Here is a 20,901-nt window from a genome sequence, read left to right as displayed (position 1 = left end):
CATGAGAATCCCAATCCTTGGAGAAGATCAAAATATCATCCAGATAGATAATCAAAAATTTATCGACAAAATCTCGGAAAATATCGTTCATGAAGCACTGGAAGACAGAAGGGGCATTAGTGAGCCCAAAAGGCATCACCAGGTACTCAAAATGTCCCTCCGGAGTATTAAACGCCGTCTTCCATTCATCCCCATGCTTAATGCGAATAAGATTATACGCCCCCCTGAGGTCAAGCTTGGTAAACCAGCAAGCACCTTTAACTCTGGAGAATAGATCAGAAATCAGGGGTAACGGATACTGATATTTAACAGTAATTTTGTTGAGGGCACGATAATCAATACAAGGTCTTAATGATCCATCCTTTTTGGCTACAAAAAAAAAACCCGGCACCTAAGGGTGACGAGGATGGTCTAATATGACCCTTCTCCAACGCCTCCTTAATATAGGATCGCATAGCCTCGTGCTCGGGTACAGATAAATTGAAGAGCCGACCCTTGGGAAATTTACACCCCGGGCTCAGTTCAATAGCACAGTCATAACTCCTATGAGGAGGCAGAGACGCAGACTCATTCTCACTAAATACATCATAAAAGTCCGCCAAATAATCAGGAACATCATGCGACTGAGGAGAGGTGGAAAACACCGGAGCCTCACTAAAGGCACACCGACAACCCCAACTCACCACAGACACAGATTTCCAATCCAAAACTGGATTATGAATTTGTAACCAGGGAAACCCCAGAACAATAGTATCATGCAGATTATGTAACACCAAAAACCTGCAATTTTCTTGATGGTCTGGGGCGACCCGCATTACCACCTGGGTCCAAAACTGAGGTTTATTTTTAGCCAAAGGAGTAGCATCAATCCCCCTCAAAGGGATAGGCGTCTGCAGAGGTGTCATCGGAAATCCACAACGTTTAGCAAAATCCAAGTCCATTAGGTTTAGAGCTGCTCCCGAATCCACAAAAGCCTTGGCGGAAAATGTGGACAGGGAGCAGATCAGAGTAATAGCCAGAAGAAACTTAGGTTGAACACCACCAACAGAAAACGTGTGTGCAAAGCGTTTCTCGCGTTTAGGACAGACAGAAATAATATGCGAGGCATCTCCACAGAAAAAACACAACTTATTACGCCTTCTGAACTCCTGACGCTGCTCTCTGGAAAAAACTCTATCACATTGCATAGGTGCAGACATCTGTTCAACAGGTGGCAACACCTCTTGTGCAGCTCTGTGTTCGCGTAAACGCCGATCAACCTGAATGGCTAAAGACATAGAATCGTCAAGACCAGAGGGAACAGGAAATCCCACCATAGTATCTTTTATGGCTTCTGACAACCCCTTCCGAAAGAGAGCAGCCAAGGCATTATCATTCCAGGTAGTAAGTACTGCCCACTTTCGGAATTTTTGACAGTACAATTCTGCAGAATCACGACCCTGGTTCAATGCCAGCAGGGTCTTTTCAGCCTGATCAATGGCATTAGGTTCGTCATACAACAACCCCAGGGCCTGAAAAAATGCGTTCACATTAGTCAGAATAGGATCATCTGGTTTCAAAGAAAACGCCAAATCCTGGAGATCGCCACGCAGCAAAGAGATGACAATTTTAACCTGCTGCGCGGAGCTCCCTGACGAGTTAGGCTTCAAGGCAAAAAATAATTTACAACTATTTTTGAAATTCAAAAATTTAGACCGATCCCCAAAAAATACATCAGGTGTAGGAATCTTTGGTTCAGCAGCATGTGAATGAGCAAGGTAGGCGGAAATTCCCCGCACTTCCGCAGCGAGCTGCTCCACACGATCAGACAATTGCTTTATCTCCATTGAGAGGAAAAAAAATTCCCCCTACGGCCTCAGAGATATAGAGGAAAAAATATACACACTTTTTTTTTTTTTTTGAGTACCCTAGAATCTGCGGTATGGCGGGTGATTCTGTTATGATTGAGTCACCGTAGGAGGCAAAAATAGAAATGCTATCTAAGTCCAGAAAACCAGAGAAGTTGGCAGCTATCGGATTGCAGACCCCTGAACCTATCAACACAACTAGCAGTAGCCGTGGGGGGCTCCTATGATGCCCTAGTCCCCTCGATCACAGCCGGAGGACTACATAGCCTAAAGACAGAAAGGGAAATCTAAACTGCCCCAGAGCAGACCCCAAAGCAAAAGGCAGCCCCCCAAATATAATGACGGTGAAGCAAGAAGAAAGAACAAAACACAGACAGAAAGATAGACTGAGCAAAGATGGGGCCCACGCTAGCTTAGATAGGAAAGGACAGGAAGGCTGCTGTCTGCAATCCGTGAAAAACCCTATGAAAATAAGAGCCAACAAACTGACAGTAAAAAAGGCCCTGAAGACGCTAGGCTTCAAAAAAGCTATGTCAGTACTCAGGAATATTCTGAAGACAGAGCAACAGGCAAAAGGAGATTCAGTTCACCCCAGCAGGGAATGGCAGAATCCAGAAAAGCAAGGAAAACAAAACACTAATGCAAAAAGGCAAAGCGGAAATCTTAGCTTTAGATGAGCAGGAATCAGACTGGTTTCCTAGAAGTCCACAGAGAAATCACCCGCAGGCCAGAAGGGCGTCGGCAGCCTTATATCCAGTCATTAACTCCACTCAGCCAGTCATCATCATCAGCCCCAGGTGTTTGACAATCAGGCTCACTACCTTTCTTCACCAGAAGAGGGAATTCCTCGGGCCTCAGTAGTGAAGGGGAAAATGAACTCACAACAGGCCATCTTCCAAGAGAGAAAGGATAGAGAGACCTCCCTGAGAGGTTCAAAGGGGGGACCTTGTACGGCCTCTAGGACTAGAGTTAGAGCCCAAGGATCTACGGGCGCTCGATACGGCGGTGCTGTGTGAGCTGCCCCCTGCTGAAAGGTCTTGACCTGCTGACAAGAAGATAATGACCTCTGGAAAAGAACGGAAAGAGCCGAAACTTGGCCCTTTAGGGAACTAAGGGCAAGTCCAGCGTCCAGGTCCACCTGGAGGAAAGCCAGAATAGAAGGGAGAGAAAAAGACATAGGCGAAATGCGATTGGATTCGCACCACCCAAATTAGGCCTTCCACGTTCTATAGTATATTCTGGAAGAAGACGGTTTCCTAGCACGGATCATGGTGTGAATTACTTGGCCTGACAGGCCCGATTTTTTCAGAACCGTGGTCTCAACGGCCACGCCGTCAAATTGAGAGACCGAGAATTGGGGTGGCAGATCGGACCCTGAGACAGTAGATCTGGTCTGTCTGGAAGTCTCCAAGGCACATCCGCGAGAAGGTTGACGATGTCCGCGAGCCAAGCCCGCCTGGGCCAATCCGGCGCGATGAGAATGACTGGCACCCCTTTTGCCTTGATCTTCTTCAACAGTTTGGGGAGAAGAGGAAGGGGAGGAAATAGATAGGGGAGTGCGAACTGTGACCAAGGAATGGTCAGAGCATCGACTCCTACCGCGAGAGGATCGCGTTCTCTGGACACGAACCGAGTCACCTTCCTGTTCAGACAGGACGCCATAAGGTCCACATCCGGGCTTCCCCATCGCCGATAAATTTGATGAAAGACTTCCCTGATGCAGGGACCATTCCCCTGCCGCGAGGCCATTCCGGCTGAGAAAGTCGGCGGCCTCGTTTTCCACTCCGGGGATGTGTATCACGGATATCGCTGGAACTGAGGCCTCTGCCCAATGAAGGATCTTGGATACCTCGGCCAAGGCCAAGGCACTCCGAGTCCCTCCCTGGTGGTTGACATATGCCACCGCCGTGGCATTGTCTGTCTGGATCCGAATTGGCAGACCCCTGAGTTGCCTGTGCCAATGAAGAAGGGCCAGAAGAATTGCCCGTATCACCAGGACGTTGATTGGGAGGGCTGCCTCTTGCGACGACCAACTCCCTTGGACGGTCAGATGGCGAAATACCGCACCCCAGCTGAGGAGGCTGGCGTCCGTCGTCACCACCTGCCAATGCACCGGAAGAAAAGACCGGCCCTGGGAGATAAGAGGTGATGTTAGCCACCAATTGAGGGACAGTCTGACTCGAAACTAGAGTCGGATTGGACGATCCAGGGAGGACACTGATCTGTTCCACTGCGCCAGAATGGCCTGCTGAAGTGGTCTCGAGTGGAACTGGGCGAAGGGAATCGCTTCCGCCGTTGCTACCATCCTCCCTGAGACTCTCATGGCTGAACGGAGAGAAGTGGGCCGAGGACTCTGAAGCAAGCGAACATCCCGCCGGAGAATTACTCTCTTTTCTTCGGGAAGGAAAACCTTCGCCTGACGGGTCTCGAAAAGTAGGCCTAGAAACACAAGACGTTGCGTTGGCATCAGGCAGGACTTTTTCCTGTTGATAATCCACCCGAATCGGGAAAGGGTGTCGCAAACGATGGCGAGACTTTCGTGAGCCTGGGGCAGGGATGTAGCTTTGATGCGGATGTCGTCGAGGTATGGGAAGAGCACGAGACCTCTGATCCTTAAAATGGCCATCAGCGCTGCCATGATTTTCGTAAAAACCCTGGGAGCGGTGGCGAGACCAAACGGTAGAGCTACAAATTGGAAATGCTCCTGATGTATCGCGAAGCACAGGAATTTCTTATGTCCTTGGAAGATGGGAACATGTAGATAAGCGTCCTGAATGTCTATGGAGCACAGAAACTCCTGTGCCTCCATGGAAGCGATTACTGAACGAAGGGACTCCATTCTGAAGTGTCGCAAGCGGACCCTTTTGTATAGTAACTTTAGATCCAGAATGGGCCGAACTGTACCGCCTTTCTTTGGTACTACAAACAGGTTCGAATAGAAACCCGTGAAGCGCTCTGCTTCTGGAACAGGGATAATCACCCCCGAATCGAGGAGAGAGGCGATGGCGGTATGGAAGCCCGGGATCAGAGAGGGATCTTTTGGGGGTCGGGATTCGAAGAATCGATCCCGAGGACGAGAAACAAATTCTATTTTGTATCATGAGGATACAATTTCCCTGACCCAAGCGTCTTCCACCGAGGCGAGCCAGACGTCCCTGTAAGCAAGAAGACGGCCACCCAAGCGGTGGGATGCACCAGGGTTTTGACGTCAGTCATGCTGAGGAAGACCTTCCAGGTCTTGACCTGGTGGATCTACCTTGGGAGGAATGGGAGCGCCAGGAAGGAGTGGGCCTAAAGGAATCTCTTTTCCTATCTTGGCGTGCTTGTGGCCTCCGTTGGTTAGAAGGCGACTCTGCGGTCGCGAAATGACGAAAGGGTCGAAAGGGCCGAAACTCACGTTTCGGAGGAGGCCGACGAGGCTTGGACTGGGGCAGAAGGGAGCTTGTGCCCCCAGTGGCGTCCTTAATGATCTGGTCTAGTCTATCACCGAAGAGGCGCAAACCCTGAAAGGGTAGGCTGGTGAGGGAATTTTTTGACAATAAGTCCGCCTGCCAGGCCTTAAGCCAAACTGTGCGCCGAATAGCCACACCGTTGCTAGATGCCTGGGCTGCGCAAGACACAGCATGTAGGGAGGCAGATACCAAATATTCTCCCGCATGGGAAATCTGGTCGGCGAGGTCCGCCAGTTGCTCTGGACAAGTCCTGGCCAGAATGCCTTGTTGGAGATCCTTATCCCAGTTGGTTATGGCCTTAGAAACCCAGGTAGAAGTGAAGGCCGGATTTAGGGCCGATGCCGCCACTTAGAAGGCTGATTTTGCAAAAGATTCTATGATTCTGTTGTTAGGATCTCCTAGCGACGCTCCTCCAGAGATCGGAAGGACAGTGTTGTTAGATAGTCTGGAAACCGGCGGGTCCTAGACAGGAGAAGTTGACCATTCTGCGGTAAGCTCCGGCGAGAAAGGGTATAAGACGCCAAGGCGTTTCCCTCTTTGAAAGCACCTGGTCGGACTCTCTCTTTCCCTAGTCAGAATCTTCTGAAACTCAGAATGAGGAGCGAAGACCTTGGTAGGCGATTTAGACCGCCTGAACGAAACACCCTGATCTGCGAGTTCCGTGGGCGAGTCCTTGATCTTAAAGGTTTGGTTGATCGCACCAATGAGGCTCTAGATAATATCCCTCATGTCTGCGATTTGGTCCGAGTCTAGCTTTAAAACATCCTCGGAGGGCACGTCCGAGAAAGTTTCGCCTGGTTCAGGAGAAGAGGATCTGGCCGACCCGGGCCGCTGTGACAGGCTATGGGGCGAGATGGAGCAAGAAGACGAATCGGAGCGGTGCCCGTCTGGATCTTTTGCGGCTACTGTTGGTATGCCCAGCCGGAGCTTCCTGTGGCCTGCTGGGCCCTCCGAAGTCTGCAGGGGCAACTTATCAAGTACAGAAACCAGGGTCTGAGACATCTTGGTGAGATCTGCCACAGAATGAGAAAGAGAGGAAGCCCACACTGGAATAGGGGTCTCACTCTCACTTGGGCCAGCCAGGGGCTCCTGAGCGGTGGGATCAATGGGGTTGCTGCAGTCCTGACAGAGGGGAGAGGACTGGCCTGATGGAAATTTGCGTTTGCAAGCAGAACATGCAAAGTGACTGACCACAGCTGAGGAAGAAGAGGAAGTTGGGGGCGAGAGCGAAGTGGCTTAGAATTAGACATGGTGAGCTAACCCACTAAGCGGCGCCAGACGGTTAGGGGACCAAGAGCTGAGGAGGGTGTCAGTCTGCAGTGCTGAGCTACTCACGGCACCTATGAAGCGACCTTCAGCTATTGCTCGGCTTGCTTGGGAACGGCTCCTGTAGACAGGGAAGGCGACCGGCTCTCAGGCTGAAGAAAATGGCGGCTGCCTGGGAGAAGACGCGCTCTGCAGAGAAGATGGGCGGAACAACCGCACTTGGACGCTCCCCCCTTCAGAAGTAGTGGGTGGCAACGTGGCCAGAGAAGGTGGGCGGAACAACCGCGCTTGGACGCTCCCCCTGTAAAAGACCCGCTCGGAGCCCATAGGACGGCTGGGGGGAGAGGGCGGAACCATTCGCCGCCCCTAGTCCCCTTAGTGTGGCGGTGGGAGGTACGAGACGGGCAGGAGAAAGCCCGCCCGAGCGAGGGGGCGTGGCCTCGGCCAGCACAAGGCCCGAATAAAAGCCGGGGCCTAAATTTGAAGCGGCGGCCGCCGGAGGGGCGCGGTGAGGCGCGGAGGTATCCCGCCAGCCACACTGTCACGTGCGCTATGAGGGCACGGGGCTGGAGACGCCGCAACATCCGATGCCTAAGCCAGCGATTGCTGACTTAGGACACCTGGAGCAGCGCTGTCACCGGCTTCCCCTGGAAGGAAAGCTACAACAAATCCAGGTCGCTCTGTCGCGGCGCTCTGAGAGCCCAGGGCTGTGAACGCTGCAACGTCCGATGTCTGAGCCAGCGTTTGCTGCATTAGGACCCACGGAGCCGCGCTGTACCTTACATCCAGTGAGGAAATAAGACGTCCGTGCCTCCATCTACCGACAGGCTCTGGTGGGCGAGTGGGTCTGAGGCAGAGGCTAGGATCTTTTTAGTTCTTGATCCTGCCGGCTAGACCTATGAGGATACGGGGTGGCAGTACACGCCGTACTCATAGTCTCTTTGTGGGAGTACAGATGTGACTGTTTACTCTGTATCCCTCCGGAACCTGCAATGGAACGATGCACGCTCAGGTAGATAGGGGTCTAATGAAAGACCCGTGTTCACCTGCTACTGACACTAAGCTAAACTGACTAATTCAGCGCCAGTCGGTGGGGTGTATACTGCAGAGGAGGAGCTAATTTTCTTATGTGCATAGTGTCAGCCTCGTAGACACCCATGGTTCCTGTGTCCCCCAATGAAGCGATGGAGAAATAGGGTTTTTGAAACGTTTATCTAAGCACATCACTCTTATACATAACAAAAACTTTGAATGTATAAAAGTCACGCCAATAGAACAAATACTTCCATCAACGAGAAACAGAAAAGCAGTTCTTAATGCCAAAGAGTCCTATGTGATATACAGACTTTGCAGTCTGTGCCCCGATGGACTGAATGACATCTCTGATCTCGTAAAGATCAATCAATAATGTCCCTGTTTGTTTTGTCCTTGCTTTGTGGGTTTTTTTTCAATATATATACTGTATAATTTTTTTTTTTTTCAAATTTTTTTTTTCTTTTTAATTATCTTTAGTGTCTGCAGCTCTTCCAGTTTACCGCTTGACCGCTCGCACCAAGAGGAGAGAGGTGATTCAGGCGTATGTACAGGTGTGGTTGTTTTTTTTTGTGAACATGTACATTGACATGTGTGATTGCCTAAAATTTACAGATATACTGTGTTAACCCTGGAATTCTTTTCTTGGGGATGAAGTTGTAATATATGTATTTTAACTGCTAAAGAGTTTGATAGATAGTGATTGGTTCCTTAGTCAGTACAACCACAACTATTAGCAATGAAAATGGGGTATAAATAGCTTACAACAAAATCATTTTATTATACACCTGATGAAGGCCTACATGGCCGAACCGCGTTGTTTTTTTGTTTTTTTAATATTTTAGTTGTCTTTTATAAAATTTTACATTTTACTAAGCCAATAAAATATCATCTGATTCAACATCAGAGATACTTGGTTCTTTGGCTATATAACCTTCTTATTCCAAATTGGGTTATGGATCCTCTGAAGGAAGTGCCCTGAAACTTCTTTATTCACAATATCACGTGGAGGAAAAAAATTTTCTGGGAGAGAAAAATCATCTCCATGTTATTACAGACGGATAGCATACCAGTGGAAGGATCACCCTTGTTTGCAAACTTTTCCCAGTGTTGTGCCTCCTTGCACAACCAATGCCAGGTCAGCAAGATTCAAGTTGTACTTTTCACGCCAAGTAAGATTGACTCATCTACTAAGCTTAGATAGCGCTCTCCCTCTCTTTCCCAGGATCTCATTCACAAAGAAGTATGTACGGTACATAGGGAGAGACCAGTCAATCAACTGGAGTGGGCAGAGAAGCTGGAAGGGGACCACATTGGATTAGGCAGCTGAAAACACTTAGTCCCCAGTTGGATGTTTTCTCTGAAACGAGGCAGCATTTCACAGTGACACATACCTGGCTCTGATTAATTCTGCCTGTGGTTTGGGCAGCAGGAACCTAATGACAGTAGATTTATGCTCGGTAAATTTCTACATATTTGCTGAAGGAACACAAAAGTCTTTGGAAAGTCCCTGGCAGGAAAGGTATGCAAAAGACAAGCCAGTCATTTGGCAGAGCTACTAAGAAAAATCTTAAAAGTATAGTTTCACAATGCACAAACTGAAACTAGCAGCTGGGAAACTCGTCCAATCATTTTATCACAGCAGTGTCTTCCAAAAGCTTTATATGGGAGTATATGTAGATGCCTGTGTGCTGTGCGGCACCAGTCTACTGGCAATTCCAAGATAAATTCTGGGTCGGTTGGTACAGGTGGGAGTATAAAAGCTTTGTAAGGCTGTGTTCACACACAGCGTTTTTTTAGCGGTTTTGACTATAAAACCGCTAAAAATAAGCTTCCCATTAATTTCTATGCATTTTGCATTTTGTGCATATTGATGCGTTTTTTACCGTGAAAAAAACGCATTGCGGTAAAAAACGCAGCATGCTCATTAATTTTGCAGATTTTTCCGCGTTTCTGGCTAGTTCAATGCGTTTTGAAAACGCGCCAGAAAAAACACATCAATACCGCGCAAAGAACGCGACGAAAACACGAGGACAAAAAAGGCGCGGTTTCTGGGAAGGGAGTCAGGTTTTTGAGCAGAAATTTTCTGCTACATGTGCACTTAGCCTAAGGCTATGTGCCCACGTTAGCGTTTTAAAACTAACACTGCACGGTATGGGCACGCTGGGCATGTCCCACAAGAGAGAGGCGGGGATCTCCCAAAGCTGGCATAAGCAAGAAGCCTTTCTGAATTCTGCTCATGTAGGTATTGTTCACATGATCAGGTTTTAAATACATTAGATAGGACTGCTCCGAAAAGGGTTACTGTGACGTGGTGGCGTGGCATCATATACATTTTTTGCAAAAAACGTATCAAATAAATACCCTGTTCTTGATATCATTTTTTACTAGCACTGGCTGTCTACTGTTATGTATTTTTTACAACAGAGTATTTTTGCACGTTTGTCTTACTGCGTTTTTTTCTTTGTGTTTCAGTCTTTAGGTGGTGTGAACAGTTTCTTACTGACCTGTTCATTCTTGTGCATGTCTCATGTGTTTTTAATCCACTAATTTCTTGCTTATGCAAGCTTTGGGAGATCCCCGCCTCTCTCTTGTGGGACATGCACAAGAACCATTTTTCCCAGCGTGCCCATACCGTGCAGTGCCTTTCTGAATCCTGCTCATGTAGGTATTGTTCACATGTTCAGGTTTTAAATACATTAGATAGGACTGCTCCAAAAAGGGTTACCGTGACGTGGTGGAGTGGCTTCGTATACATTTTTTGCAAAAAACGAATCAACTAAATACCCTGTTCTTGTTATTTTTTACTAGAACTGGCTGTCTACTGTTATGTATTTTTTTACAACAGAGTATTTTTGCACGTTTGTCATACTGCGTTTTTTCTTTGTGTTTCATGTGCACATTAGTGTAGAGGTGATCACCAGGCACGTAGGCAACGGCAAACACTACTTATCTAGAAAAGCTGCTGTTATTTCCCACACATCAGTGCCAGACACGACCTTCACAAACATTTCCATTACAGAAAATATGTTCCATTCCATAATGCAGAAGTTGTTTAATTGACATTTTCCTATTCAATATGAACAAATCAGAAAAAACTCTCCCTAAAAGCAGGCATTCTATGAAGCAGAGAAAGGCTCAGACGATCACGATGTGCTCATATAATAGGGCTGATTTACTTAGCTGTGCGCAGGAGAAATCAGACTCAAGGCTCATAATCATTTGCAAGAAAAACGGACGAGTGCAGTCCAATAAAAAATCGGACTGCACTCTGACCAATGTTATTCAATAGGTGACATTTCATCTGCGCTTTTTTTTCTCAGCTGAAATCGGACTGAGAAACAAATCGCAGCATGCTGCGTATTGCTGTGATTCTCGGACGAGACTCGCCAATGCAAGTCAATGGGTGCGAGAAAAATCGCACAGCACTCGGACCACGCGAGTGCTGTCCAATTTTTACACACAGAAGTTCTTGGAAAAGCTGACAATGTATCAGCCATGTACAGTAAAATCACAGCGTGACAGGTTAGAATAGCTAGAATAGATTACATACAGTATACTGTATACGCATAGAATAGATCGATATATAGATGTCAGTGACACACACATATATGTACATATACTACATAGATAGAAGAAAAGCCGGCACGTACAGTAAAATCACACTGACAGGTTAGAATAAAATAGATATATACACATAGAATAGATAAGACATATAGATGGCAGTGATACACACACATATATGTATACAAATTACATAAATAGAAGAAAAGCCGGCAATTTATGTGCCACGTACAGTAAAATCACAGCAGGAGAAGACAGGATAGAAGAGATGGATTATAAACAGTATGTATACATAGAATAGATATACAGATGTCAGTGACATATACAATTAGTACGGTGTGTGTGCAGCTTACTGTACATGTACTTAATTATTAAAAGATTATTTGTCTGAAAAAAATGGCATATGCTCCTGCGTAATTTTCTTAACCAGCAGATTGAAAGCAGACGTCTGGGGGTAGATGTTTATAGCCTGGGAAGGGGGAAATGCCCAGGCTATTAATATCAGCTCACAGCTGTATAATTAGTCTTTACTGCTTATCAAAATGGGGGACCCCGCAAAAAAAATACGTAGGGTCCCCCTATAACTACTAACCAGCAAAGGCAAGATAGACATCAGCTCTCAGCTGCCCCAGAAAAGGCGCAACTCTAAGATGTGCCAATTCTAGCACTTAGTATCACTCTTTCCACTTGCCCTGTAGCGGTGGCAACCGGGGTGATAGTTGGAGGATTGATATCACTTTTGTATTGTCAGGTGACACCAAGCCCAGAGGTTAGTAATGGAGAGGTGTCAATAAGACATATGGGTATGAGCCCTTAGGCCCATTCAGGTGTCAATGTTTCTTTGCTTTCATCCGCAAAAAATGTTCCAGGAGTGGTTTTCATTAGTTTGGTCACTTTTAGCCATCAAAGTTTTGTCGGAATTTCATCAGATTTCCTAGTATGACAAAAAAAACCTGATGGAAGTTTCTCAAGTTTCTCCGATCAGTCTGAAAAACAGAAAGCACACGGACGGCGTCCGAATACTGTTGATTTTTTTTCATGAATCCATAGGTTAGCATTGGCGAGTTTGGTCTGACACTGATCAAAATGAGACATATTTCCGTGATTCTGTGGCGACCATGCAGTCCGCAAAAATACATGGACAAGTGAATAGACCTATAGACTATAATCTGTACGAGGGCCATCTGTGAAAAACATGGAAAGAACTCGTACATCAAAAGCTGATGACTGAACGAGGCCATATATTGTGGGGAGAAATACGCTTTCCATGCCTTTCACCATATTTTGGACCTCACTCATTAAGCAGTTTGCATTTGAAATCTGGCATCATTTGAAACACCACAACATTTTTGCACAACTTGAAATAGAGCAAAAATGTGCAACTTTTTAGCGGTTTCACACCAGCTATGCTGACTATTCAGAAAAATTGGAAACCTAAGTGGGAGAGGACATAGTTGATCATGTCATGAAAATTCATAAAAATTTACCTCCAAAAGAGGGCATAAACTAAGACTGAAATATACGCAAGTCCTCGACGCTGGCATATGGAAGTTAAAAGATGTGCCTGATTTTTACGAAGGGCTCGCCTCTCCGGTTTTTCACTCTCAAAAAATTTGTTGTATATCACTGCAGCACACCCTCATTCATGACTGGTGTAAAAAACCAGTGTTGGTCGACCCAATGTGTTTGAGAAAAATCAAACATATGCGACAAGAGGGCATGGTCTAGCAAATTGGAACATAATTTGGCTGAATTTTAAAGACCTACTGGTTTTTTTTGGACTATAAGACACACTTTTTCCCCAAAAGTTTTGGAAAATGGGGTGCGCCTTATAGTCGGGAATATACTTACCAATACTGTGGCTGCGGTCCCGGTCCGACGCTGCAGGACGATGCAGTCTCCCTTCCCAAGCGGGTGCTGCTGTGGTCCGGCGGTGGTGCGCCTCTGTGGAGCGGCAGCGGTGGTGCTCTATGGGGCGGCGGGGTTCCTCCGGCATGAAGACAGCGCCTCAAAAGTTGGTGAAAAATTCTTTCAGTTTCTTTATTCTGCCCTCTGTGGCGACGTTTCGATCTTACATGATCTTTTTCAAGCAAAAAGATCATGTAAGATCCAAACGTCGCCGCAGAGGGCAGAATAAAAAAACTGAAAGAATTTTTCACCAACTTTTGAGGTGCTGTCTTCATTTTCTATTTGGATGTCTGGATATTTTCCCGGAAGGATTCTCTGGAATTGAAGTGCGCCTCTATTGTGGGTAAAGTTGACCCCTTATTGCTATGAGGTGCTGTGGATTTTTTATTCTTTGGTTGCCAAGATCTGAATCTGAGCATGCGTCGCCCCCGGCAGCCATTTTCCCGGAGGCCACCGCATCACAGCACTGGATCTGCGCGGGCTTACACGAAATGCCGGCGGAGCCCCGCCACCCCACAGAGAACCACCACCGCCACCACCCCACAGAGGAGCACCACCACCACACCTGTCGCAAAATGCCGGTGGAGCCCCGCCGCACCACAGAGCAGCACCACCACCGCCAAACCTGTCGTAAAATGCCGGCAGAGCCCCCCGCACCACCGCCGCACCAGCCTGAGATGGGACTTCCCGGAGGCCACCGCACCAGCCTGGACCACCAAACAACCCCTGTGACCACTCCTCCACCTTTGCCAATCCCCCCCCCCCCCGGGTAAGCTGAATTCAGAGTGTAAGACGGACCCCCATTTGACACATTATATTTTTTCCCTATATTCCTTCTGAAAATTTGGGGTGCGTCTTATGGTCTGATGCATCAGACATTCTAAAGATATGCCAAAGTTATCATCCAGCAGGAGACACTGTGGCGTTACAGATGAGGGAACTCGAAGTTAAAAGTTCTATGTTCGTACCGAACACTTAGAGTATGTTCCCACGGTCAGTAAACCCTGCAACCTGCAGCAGCCAGATGTTACAGCATAGTGGATGGGATTTCAAGAAATCTCATGTCCACTAAGCGTGCACTGGTGCCCGCGGCTTCCCTGCGGAGACGGACATGCGGCGCACCTTTCCAGACTGCAGCATGCCTATTTATCTTGCGGAGACGCGAGTCTCGACAAGATAAATATCACCAGCACAATGTATCACATGCGGAATCCCCTGCGTTCAATAGCCAGCAGCGCTTTGGACGCAGCAGACGAGCTGAGTTCAAAGCGCTGCCGGTTACTCACCGTGTGGACGTAGCCTTAGTGTCCAGTGCTAAACGATGAACTATGAACATGGACTCTCCCGCAAGACCATTGCAATGTTCAGAGTTCCGGGGGGGAAGGACGTAAGAGAGAGAACGTTTTCCAGCTCAAAAGTTTGGGTCCTCATTCTTTTCAATGGGGTTTGCATTCTGGTTCAAGTTTGGATACAGTTCTGATACCCGAATCGAACTTTGAAATAAATTTTGGGTTGGGTACCAGAACCCGAACTTCCACAGGTCCCCTCAACATCAATTGTGATAAAATTTAATTATAAATGCTGTGGCATATGTTGGCACTATAGAAATAAAATTATCGTTTAAACTTTGCGCATTTTAAGTTTGTTTAGTCTGCACTTAGACCAAACTCATATGTCCAATATTCCCAGTCCGAGTATGTGCTGCAATGTCATGACACTGACCCGTGTGTGTATATAATATTTGTAAGCAGCAGCCATCAGGTAGATAACTGGATGGCAAGTACGTGCAATTGAGGTTGCTGCTTAGACAGCTAAAAATCCTGGAAGGACTTACTGTATTTTTCGGACTGTAGGACGCACCGGACTATAAGACACACCCAGGTTTTAGAGGTGGAAAATACGGAAAAAAATATTTGAAACAAAAAATGTGGTAAAACATTTAATAACATACTATTATATGTGGTGTTATTATACATAATAGTATATTATTATGTTGGAAGCTACGGGTAGAAGATGGTGCGGCGGGACCAGTGTGGTGTCTGTGAAGTACTATATGAAGAAACTGGAGGGTGAGTACAAGAATGGGGGCATATAGCTTATATTTAAAGCACCACTCCAGAACTAAAAAATAACACTGGATTGGTGCTTTAAGATCCCATTAGAGAACTATAACTCCCAGCATGTCCTGCAGATCCTATGGCATGATTGGAGTTAATAGTTCACCACAGGAGTGGAAGAGTGCTTTTTTTATGTGTTATTACTAAACTTTTAATTAATTCTCACTGTGCTCACATCAGTGCAGGTCCCGCAGCCAGCCAGCCACGCTTGAAAAACAAAAGTATCTCTCTCTACAGCTTACAGGACCTTTGGTTAGGTAATGAAGGGCTGGAGCATCACATGACCGCACAGAGCCCTCCCTCTTATTACCTCACCACAGGTCCTGTAAGAGGAAGCTGTATTGTTTCTAGTGTGGGGTCTGCAGGACCTGTGGTGACATAATGAAGAGGGAGGGCTCTGTGCTGTCATGTGATGCTCCACCCTGCCCTCTTCATTACCTCACACAGGTCTTATAATGACGGGAGCACTCAGCTGTCAGGTATGCGACTGTGGCGATCTCTTCTGTGGCACTCTGTTCCTGCTGCCACCTCCTCCACTGGACACATGATCTCCCCAGCAGCTGCAGGAATCCGGAACTGGGGAAACCATGTGGGTCCGGCATTTAAGTGAAGAAATATTCATTTGCTGCTCCCTGACCACTGCTCGGTACTGACAGGTGGGCAGGGAAGCGGCTAATGAATATCCCTTCAATTTAAGCATCGGGACCACGTGGTTTCCTCAGTGCTGGATTCTTGCAGCAGCGACATTTTCCTGCCTCTTGACAGTGCGATCCCACTCCGCCGCTGCCCCCTCCCCACGTTACATTCAGACCATAAAACGCACCACGCACTTTCCTCCCAAATTTGGAGGAAAAAAGTGCGCATTATGGTCCAAAAATACGGTACATACTGAATAATTTTTAGTTGCCAAGGCTTTTATTACGTGGATTCTAGGGCCCAGAACTTTGGAGCGACTGTAGAGCCGAGCCTGGGTGGGATGGTCACTTCTGCATCTAATTTATCTCATGGATATTAACGGAAGTAAACATTGCCATCGCTTCTCCAGGTCACTAGAAGCCAAGCCACCATCTGACAGACATTCATGCCAAAAATCTCACTAGTAGGCAACTAAAAGGTTACAGTGACTTGGCATTTTTCATGTTTTGCTACCTCACAATCTGTAATTTCACTGAGTTTTTTGAGTATTTGCCTAAGTTCATGTAAAGAACATGCCTACAGCTGTGAACATTGTTTTCTTTTTATTATGAAGCAAACAACAAATAAAACAAAATAACTAAAAACTTCAGTGTGTATAACTATTCACCCCCCTAAAGTCAGTACTTTGTAGAGCCTCCTTTTGCTGCAATTACAGCTGCAAGTTGCTTTAGATAAGTCTCTTTGAGCTTTCCAGTGGGATTGTTGCCCATTCCTCAAGGCAAAACTGCTCCAGCTCCTTCAAGTTAGATCGTTTCCTCTTATGAACAACAATCTTCAAGTCTGACCACAGATTGTCAATTGGAATAAGTTCTGGGCTTTGGCCAGGCCACTACAAAACATTTACACGTTTCCACTTAAACCACTTGAGTGTTGCTTTGAGTCATTGTCTTTGTTGGAAGGTGAACCTCCGTTGCAGTCTCAAACCATTGACAAATAGGTTTTGCTCAAGAATATCCCTGTATTTTGCACCATCCATCTTCCAGACTCAGACTATTTTCCCTGCTACTCTTACCGAAAAACATTCCCACAGCTTGATGCTGCTTCCACGTTTCACTGTGGGGATGATATTCTTGGGGAGATAAGCTATGTTGATTTGGCGCCAGACATAGCGTTTACCTTGGTGGCCAAATAGTTCAATTTTGGCCTCATCTGACCACAGCACCATCCTTTATACATCTGGGGTGTCTCCCAAGTCTTTTGGCAAACTCAAAAATTGTAAGTAAAGGCTTTTTTCTGCCCACTCTTCCATAAAGTCCACATCTATGGACTGTATGTCTCATTGCTGTCGTATGGACAGATACTCCAGTCTATGCTTGGGAACTCTGCAGCTCCCTCAGGGTTACCTTTGGTCTCTGTGCTGCCTTTCAGATTGATGCCTTCCTTGCTTGGGCTCAGAGTTTTGGTGGGCTGCACTGTCTTGACAGATTTGTTGTGGTACCATATTCTTTCCAGTTGATGATAATGGATTTGATGGTGCCAGTGTTAAGAGCTAGCGGAACGCCCCAAATAATGAAGATGGTATAAGGTGCATTCCACCGTGCAGAGATGGAAAGCTGCTGCTCGGTAATAGCAGAGAACTAAATGAACACCGGCGGGTGACCACTGACCCGGTGTATAAGAGGCGAACCCTGTTACTTCACAGGGCTGCTGTGACATAAGATGAGCGCAAATGACGAGGTCACAGGACTCAGCCCCAAGGACACGGGGATTGGGTCCTTCTAGACCCACTTGCGCACGGAGCCACTACTGTGGCGCCAGGGAAAGACGCTATAGACACTGTGCCCTGTTAGCTGTCACAGGGTGCAGCAGAAAGACGCGTACTGCACTAGGTATGTACAGTGCAGCTCTGGCGGACGCTACTAACCAGTCTAAACTTAGGACTGGAAAGCGCTTTAGTTGTGCATGGCACCGCTCAACCAGGAGCTGCTGTACACGCGGTACAGTAGTGCATTAGGTAGGATGGCCCAATATGGAGCTGAGAGGTGCTGTGAACTGGGAGCACTGTGGCACTAGACTTAACCACTACAAGGCACTGACTCTGACTCTAATAGCCCTAAACCATACATATCCAAGGGAGGGGAGTCTTAATGAGTCAGTCACCAGATACATGCATCCATCATCACTCACACAAAATACCATAAGAGTACTAGCGCATGGCCGTGCGGCCATGCGACTCTTTTATAGCAGCGTCCTTCCGGGACCTTCGTAGTGGTCCAAAGGTAGCAGCAATAGGACCTGAGCATGTGACCTCAGACCTCCAATGAGAGGACTTCCCACGGGCATGCTCAGTGGCCCGAAAGAAGGACTTAGTCCCAGGAGCTGCTCACTGCTGGCTTTTGCAGGTTACAATAGCTGAACCCTGATTAGCAGCAGTAACCAAGCCAACAGTAGTAGACTGAGCAAGATGCCGGGAACGACGTCTTTGCTGAGCAGGCTCCTCTGCGGCCGGAGAGGAATGGGAGACCGCAGACGGCAAAGCTCGGGATTCCTCCTGTGCAGAGGCAGGAACCCGATGCCTAACAGCCAGAGGGGATCAACAGAGATTGAGATTTTTTTTTAAATAACTCAATCGTGACTTGTACTTCTCCAAACAAGTCAGGGACAAAGTTGTTGAGACCTCCTGGGTCTTCATGGTGTTGACTGGTCAGGGGTGCCTCTTACTTAACGGTGTTGCAGCCACTCTGTAGCCTTTCAGTCTCAGCCACCCAGCCCCCGGGACAGGCAGGCTCGGGCACACCGCATGGCACCCCCAGGAGAGGCAGGCTTGGCCACACACCCCCTGGCACACCCGGGGGAGGCAGGCTCGGCCACAACCCGCCCGGCACCCTCGGGGAGACAGGCTCGGTCACACACTGCTTGGCACCCCCTGAGGAGGCAGGCTCTGCCACACATCATCAGGCACCCCCGGGGGAGGCAGGCTCTGCCACACACCGTCCGGCACCCCCAGGGGAGGCAGGGGAGGCCACACAGCCCGGCACCCCCAGGGGAGGCCACACACTACCCGGAACTCCTGGGGGATGCAAGCTCGGCCACACACCACCAGACACCCCCGGGGGAGGTAGGCTCGGCCACACACCACCCGGCACCCCTGGGGGAGGCAGGCTCGGCCACACACTGCCCGACACCTCCAGGGGAAGCCACAAACCGCCCAGCACCACCAGGGGAGGCCACACACCTCCCGGCATCCCAGGGGGAGGCAGGTTCGGCCACACACCGCCCGGCACCCCCGGGGGAGGCAGGCTCTGCCACACACCGTCCGGCACCCCCAGGGGAGGCCACACAGCCCGGAACTCCTGGGGGATGCAAGCTCGGCCACACACCACCCGACACCCCCGGGGGAGGTAGGCTCGGCCACACACCACCCGACACCCCTGGGGAAGGCAGGCTCGGCCACACACTGCCCGACACCCCCAGGGGAGGCCACAAACCACCCAGCACCACCAGGGGAGGCAACACACCGCCCGGCATCCCCGGGGGAGGCAGGTTTGGCTACACACCGTCCGGCACCCCCGGGGGAGGCAGGCTCTGCCACACACCGTCCGGCACCCCCAGGGGAGGCAGGCTCGGCCACACACCGCTCGGCAACCCCAGGGAAGGAAGGCTCGGCCACACACCGCCCGGCAACCCCAGGGGAGGCAGGCTCGGCCACACACCGCCCGGCACCCCCAGGGGAGGCAGGCTCGGCCACACACCGCCCGGCACCCGCAGGGGAGGCCACACACCACCTGGCACCCCCAGGGGAGGCAGGCTCGGCCACACACCGCCTGGCACCCCCGGGGGAGGCAGGCTTAGCCACACATCGCCTGGCACCACCAGGGGAGGCAGGATCGGCCACACACCGCCCGACACCCCCAGGGGAGGCAGACTCGGCCACAAACCGCCTTGCACCCCCAGCGGAGGAAGGGGAGGCCTCACACCGCCTTGCACCCCCCCCCGGGAGAGGCAGGTTTGGCCACACACCGCCCTGCACCCCCAGGAAAGGCAGGCTCGGCCACACACCGCCCGGCAACCCCAAGGGAGGCAGGCTCGGCCACACAGCACCTGGCACCCCCACGGGAGGCCACACACCGCCCAGCACCCCCAGGGGAGGTAGGCTTGGCCACACACATTGTATAACACTATGGGCTACTAAAATTAGTGATTCCAGTCAGTCTCTGTGTCACCGGCAGGTAAAAGCAGAACTCCAATACGTCATGTTAGAACGGGGAGACACTATGGAGCCTCATATAACGCCAGTCTTCCACTCCACCTAGAACAAACGCCACAGAAACACCGCACACACCAAACCGAAAGTAAGCAGGTCACTGCCTGCACAGCTGTAATGAGGGGAGCAGCGGCGCACACGGCGGCACAGAGCACAGTGATGACAACACCCGCTCCCCCGGTACCTGGGCTCTTCAGGTTGTAGCGAGTCTCCATTTCTGCCTGACAGCGGCCTAATCTCCGCCTACACCCATAGGGCACGCCCACTCACGTGACGGCCCAACGCTACAGCCACGTCACGTGCTGATAATGAGGGCGGAGTTTCACGCAATACTCGGTAGGCAGCTGGTGGCGTCCTGTGGGTGGCTGACGTCATGGCGCAATACTACGTCTTGCGTAAGAGCTGGACGCAGGGCTAGGGCTTAAGTGCGTCGTGCAGAGCGGTCCTGTAGTCGCCTGTCTGGATTGGTTTCTGTCTGACCGGCGGAGCGGAGGTCTGCAGGCGTAGGTGGCCGAGTCCGGAGGGACAGCTGTCAGTGAATGGAAACGCTCGTGGGTTTTTATTCATTGTATTTCCACCAGAAGGTGGCGCTGTGTGCACCTATACCTAGGTCTATGTACATAACTGTGAAATACATGGGGCCCTGAAGATATCAAGGGGCCCAGAAGGTGAGGGGCCACACTGTTAGCTTGTGGAATTGTGCAGGTCGACGAGTTATTGCAAACAGTCTAGGTGCTGTTCTTGCACAGGGGCCCTCTGTTGCCTGTGTCTGCTACTATATACTCTCTCTATATATATATATATCTGCCTACAAG

General features: G+C 49.2%; 1 protein-coding gene across 1 annotated transcript in view; it reads right to left on the bottom strand.

The window, feature by feature from the left end:
* The window catches only part of UBE2J1 (ubiquitin conjugating enzyme E2 J1), an 81,422-nt gene extending 61,021 nt beyond the window's left edge, over positions 1-20,401 (bottom strand). Inside the window, exon 1 of the mRNA XM_073589578.1 lies at positions 20,271-20,401. Coding sequence (XP_073445679.1) covers positions 20,271-20,301 — 31 coding nt within the window. The 5' untranslated portion in view covers positions 20,302-20,401. The remainder of the gene's footprint in view (positions 1-20,270) is intronic.
* Between the last annotated feature and the right edge of the window lie 500 nt (positions 20,402-20,901).

This window comes from Dendrobates tinctorius, unplaced genomic scaffold (assembly GCF_039654945.1).
Source record: "Dendrobates tinctorius isolate UK_male_01 unplaced genomic scaffold, ASM3965494v1 ptg000111l, whole genome shotgun sequence".
Classification (NCBI taxonomy): domain Eukaryota; kingdom Metazoa; phylum Chordata; class Amphibia; order Anura; family Dendrobatidae; genus Dendrobates; species Dendrobates tinctorius.
Note: the sequence above shows the minus strand (reverse complement) of the source record. Positions and strands in the feature narration are given on the sequence as shown.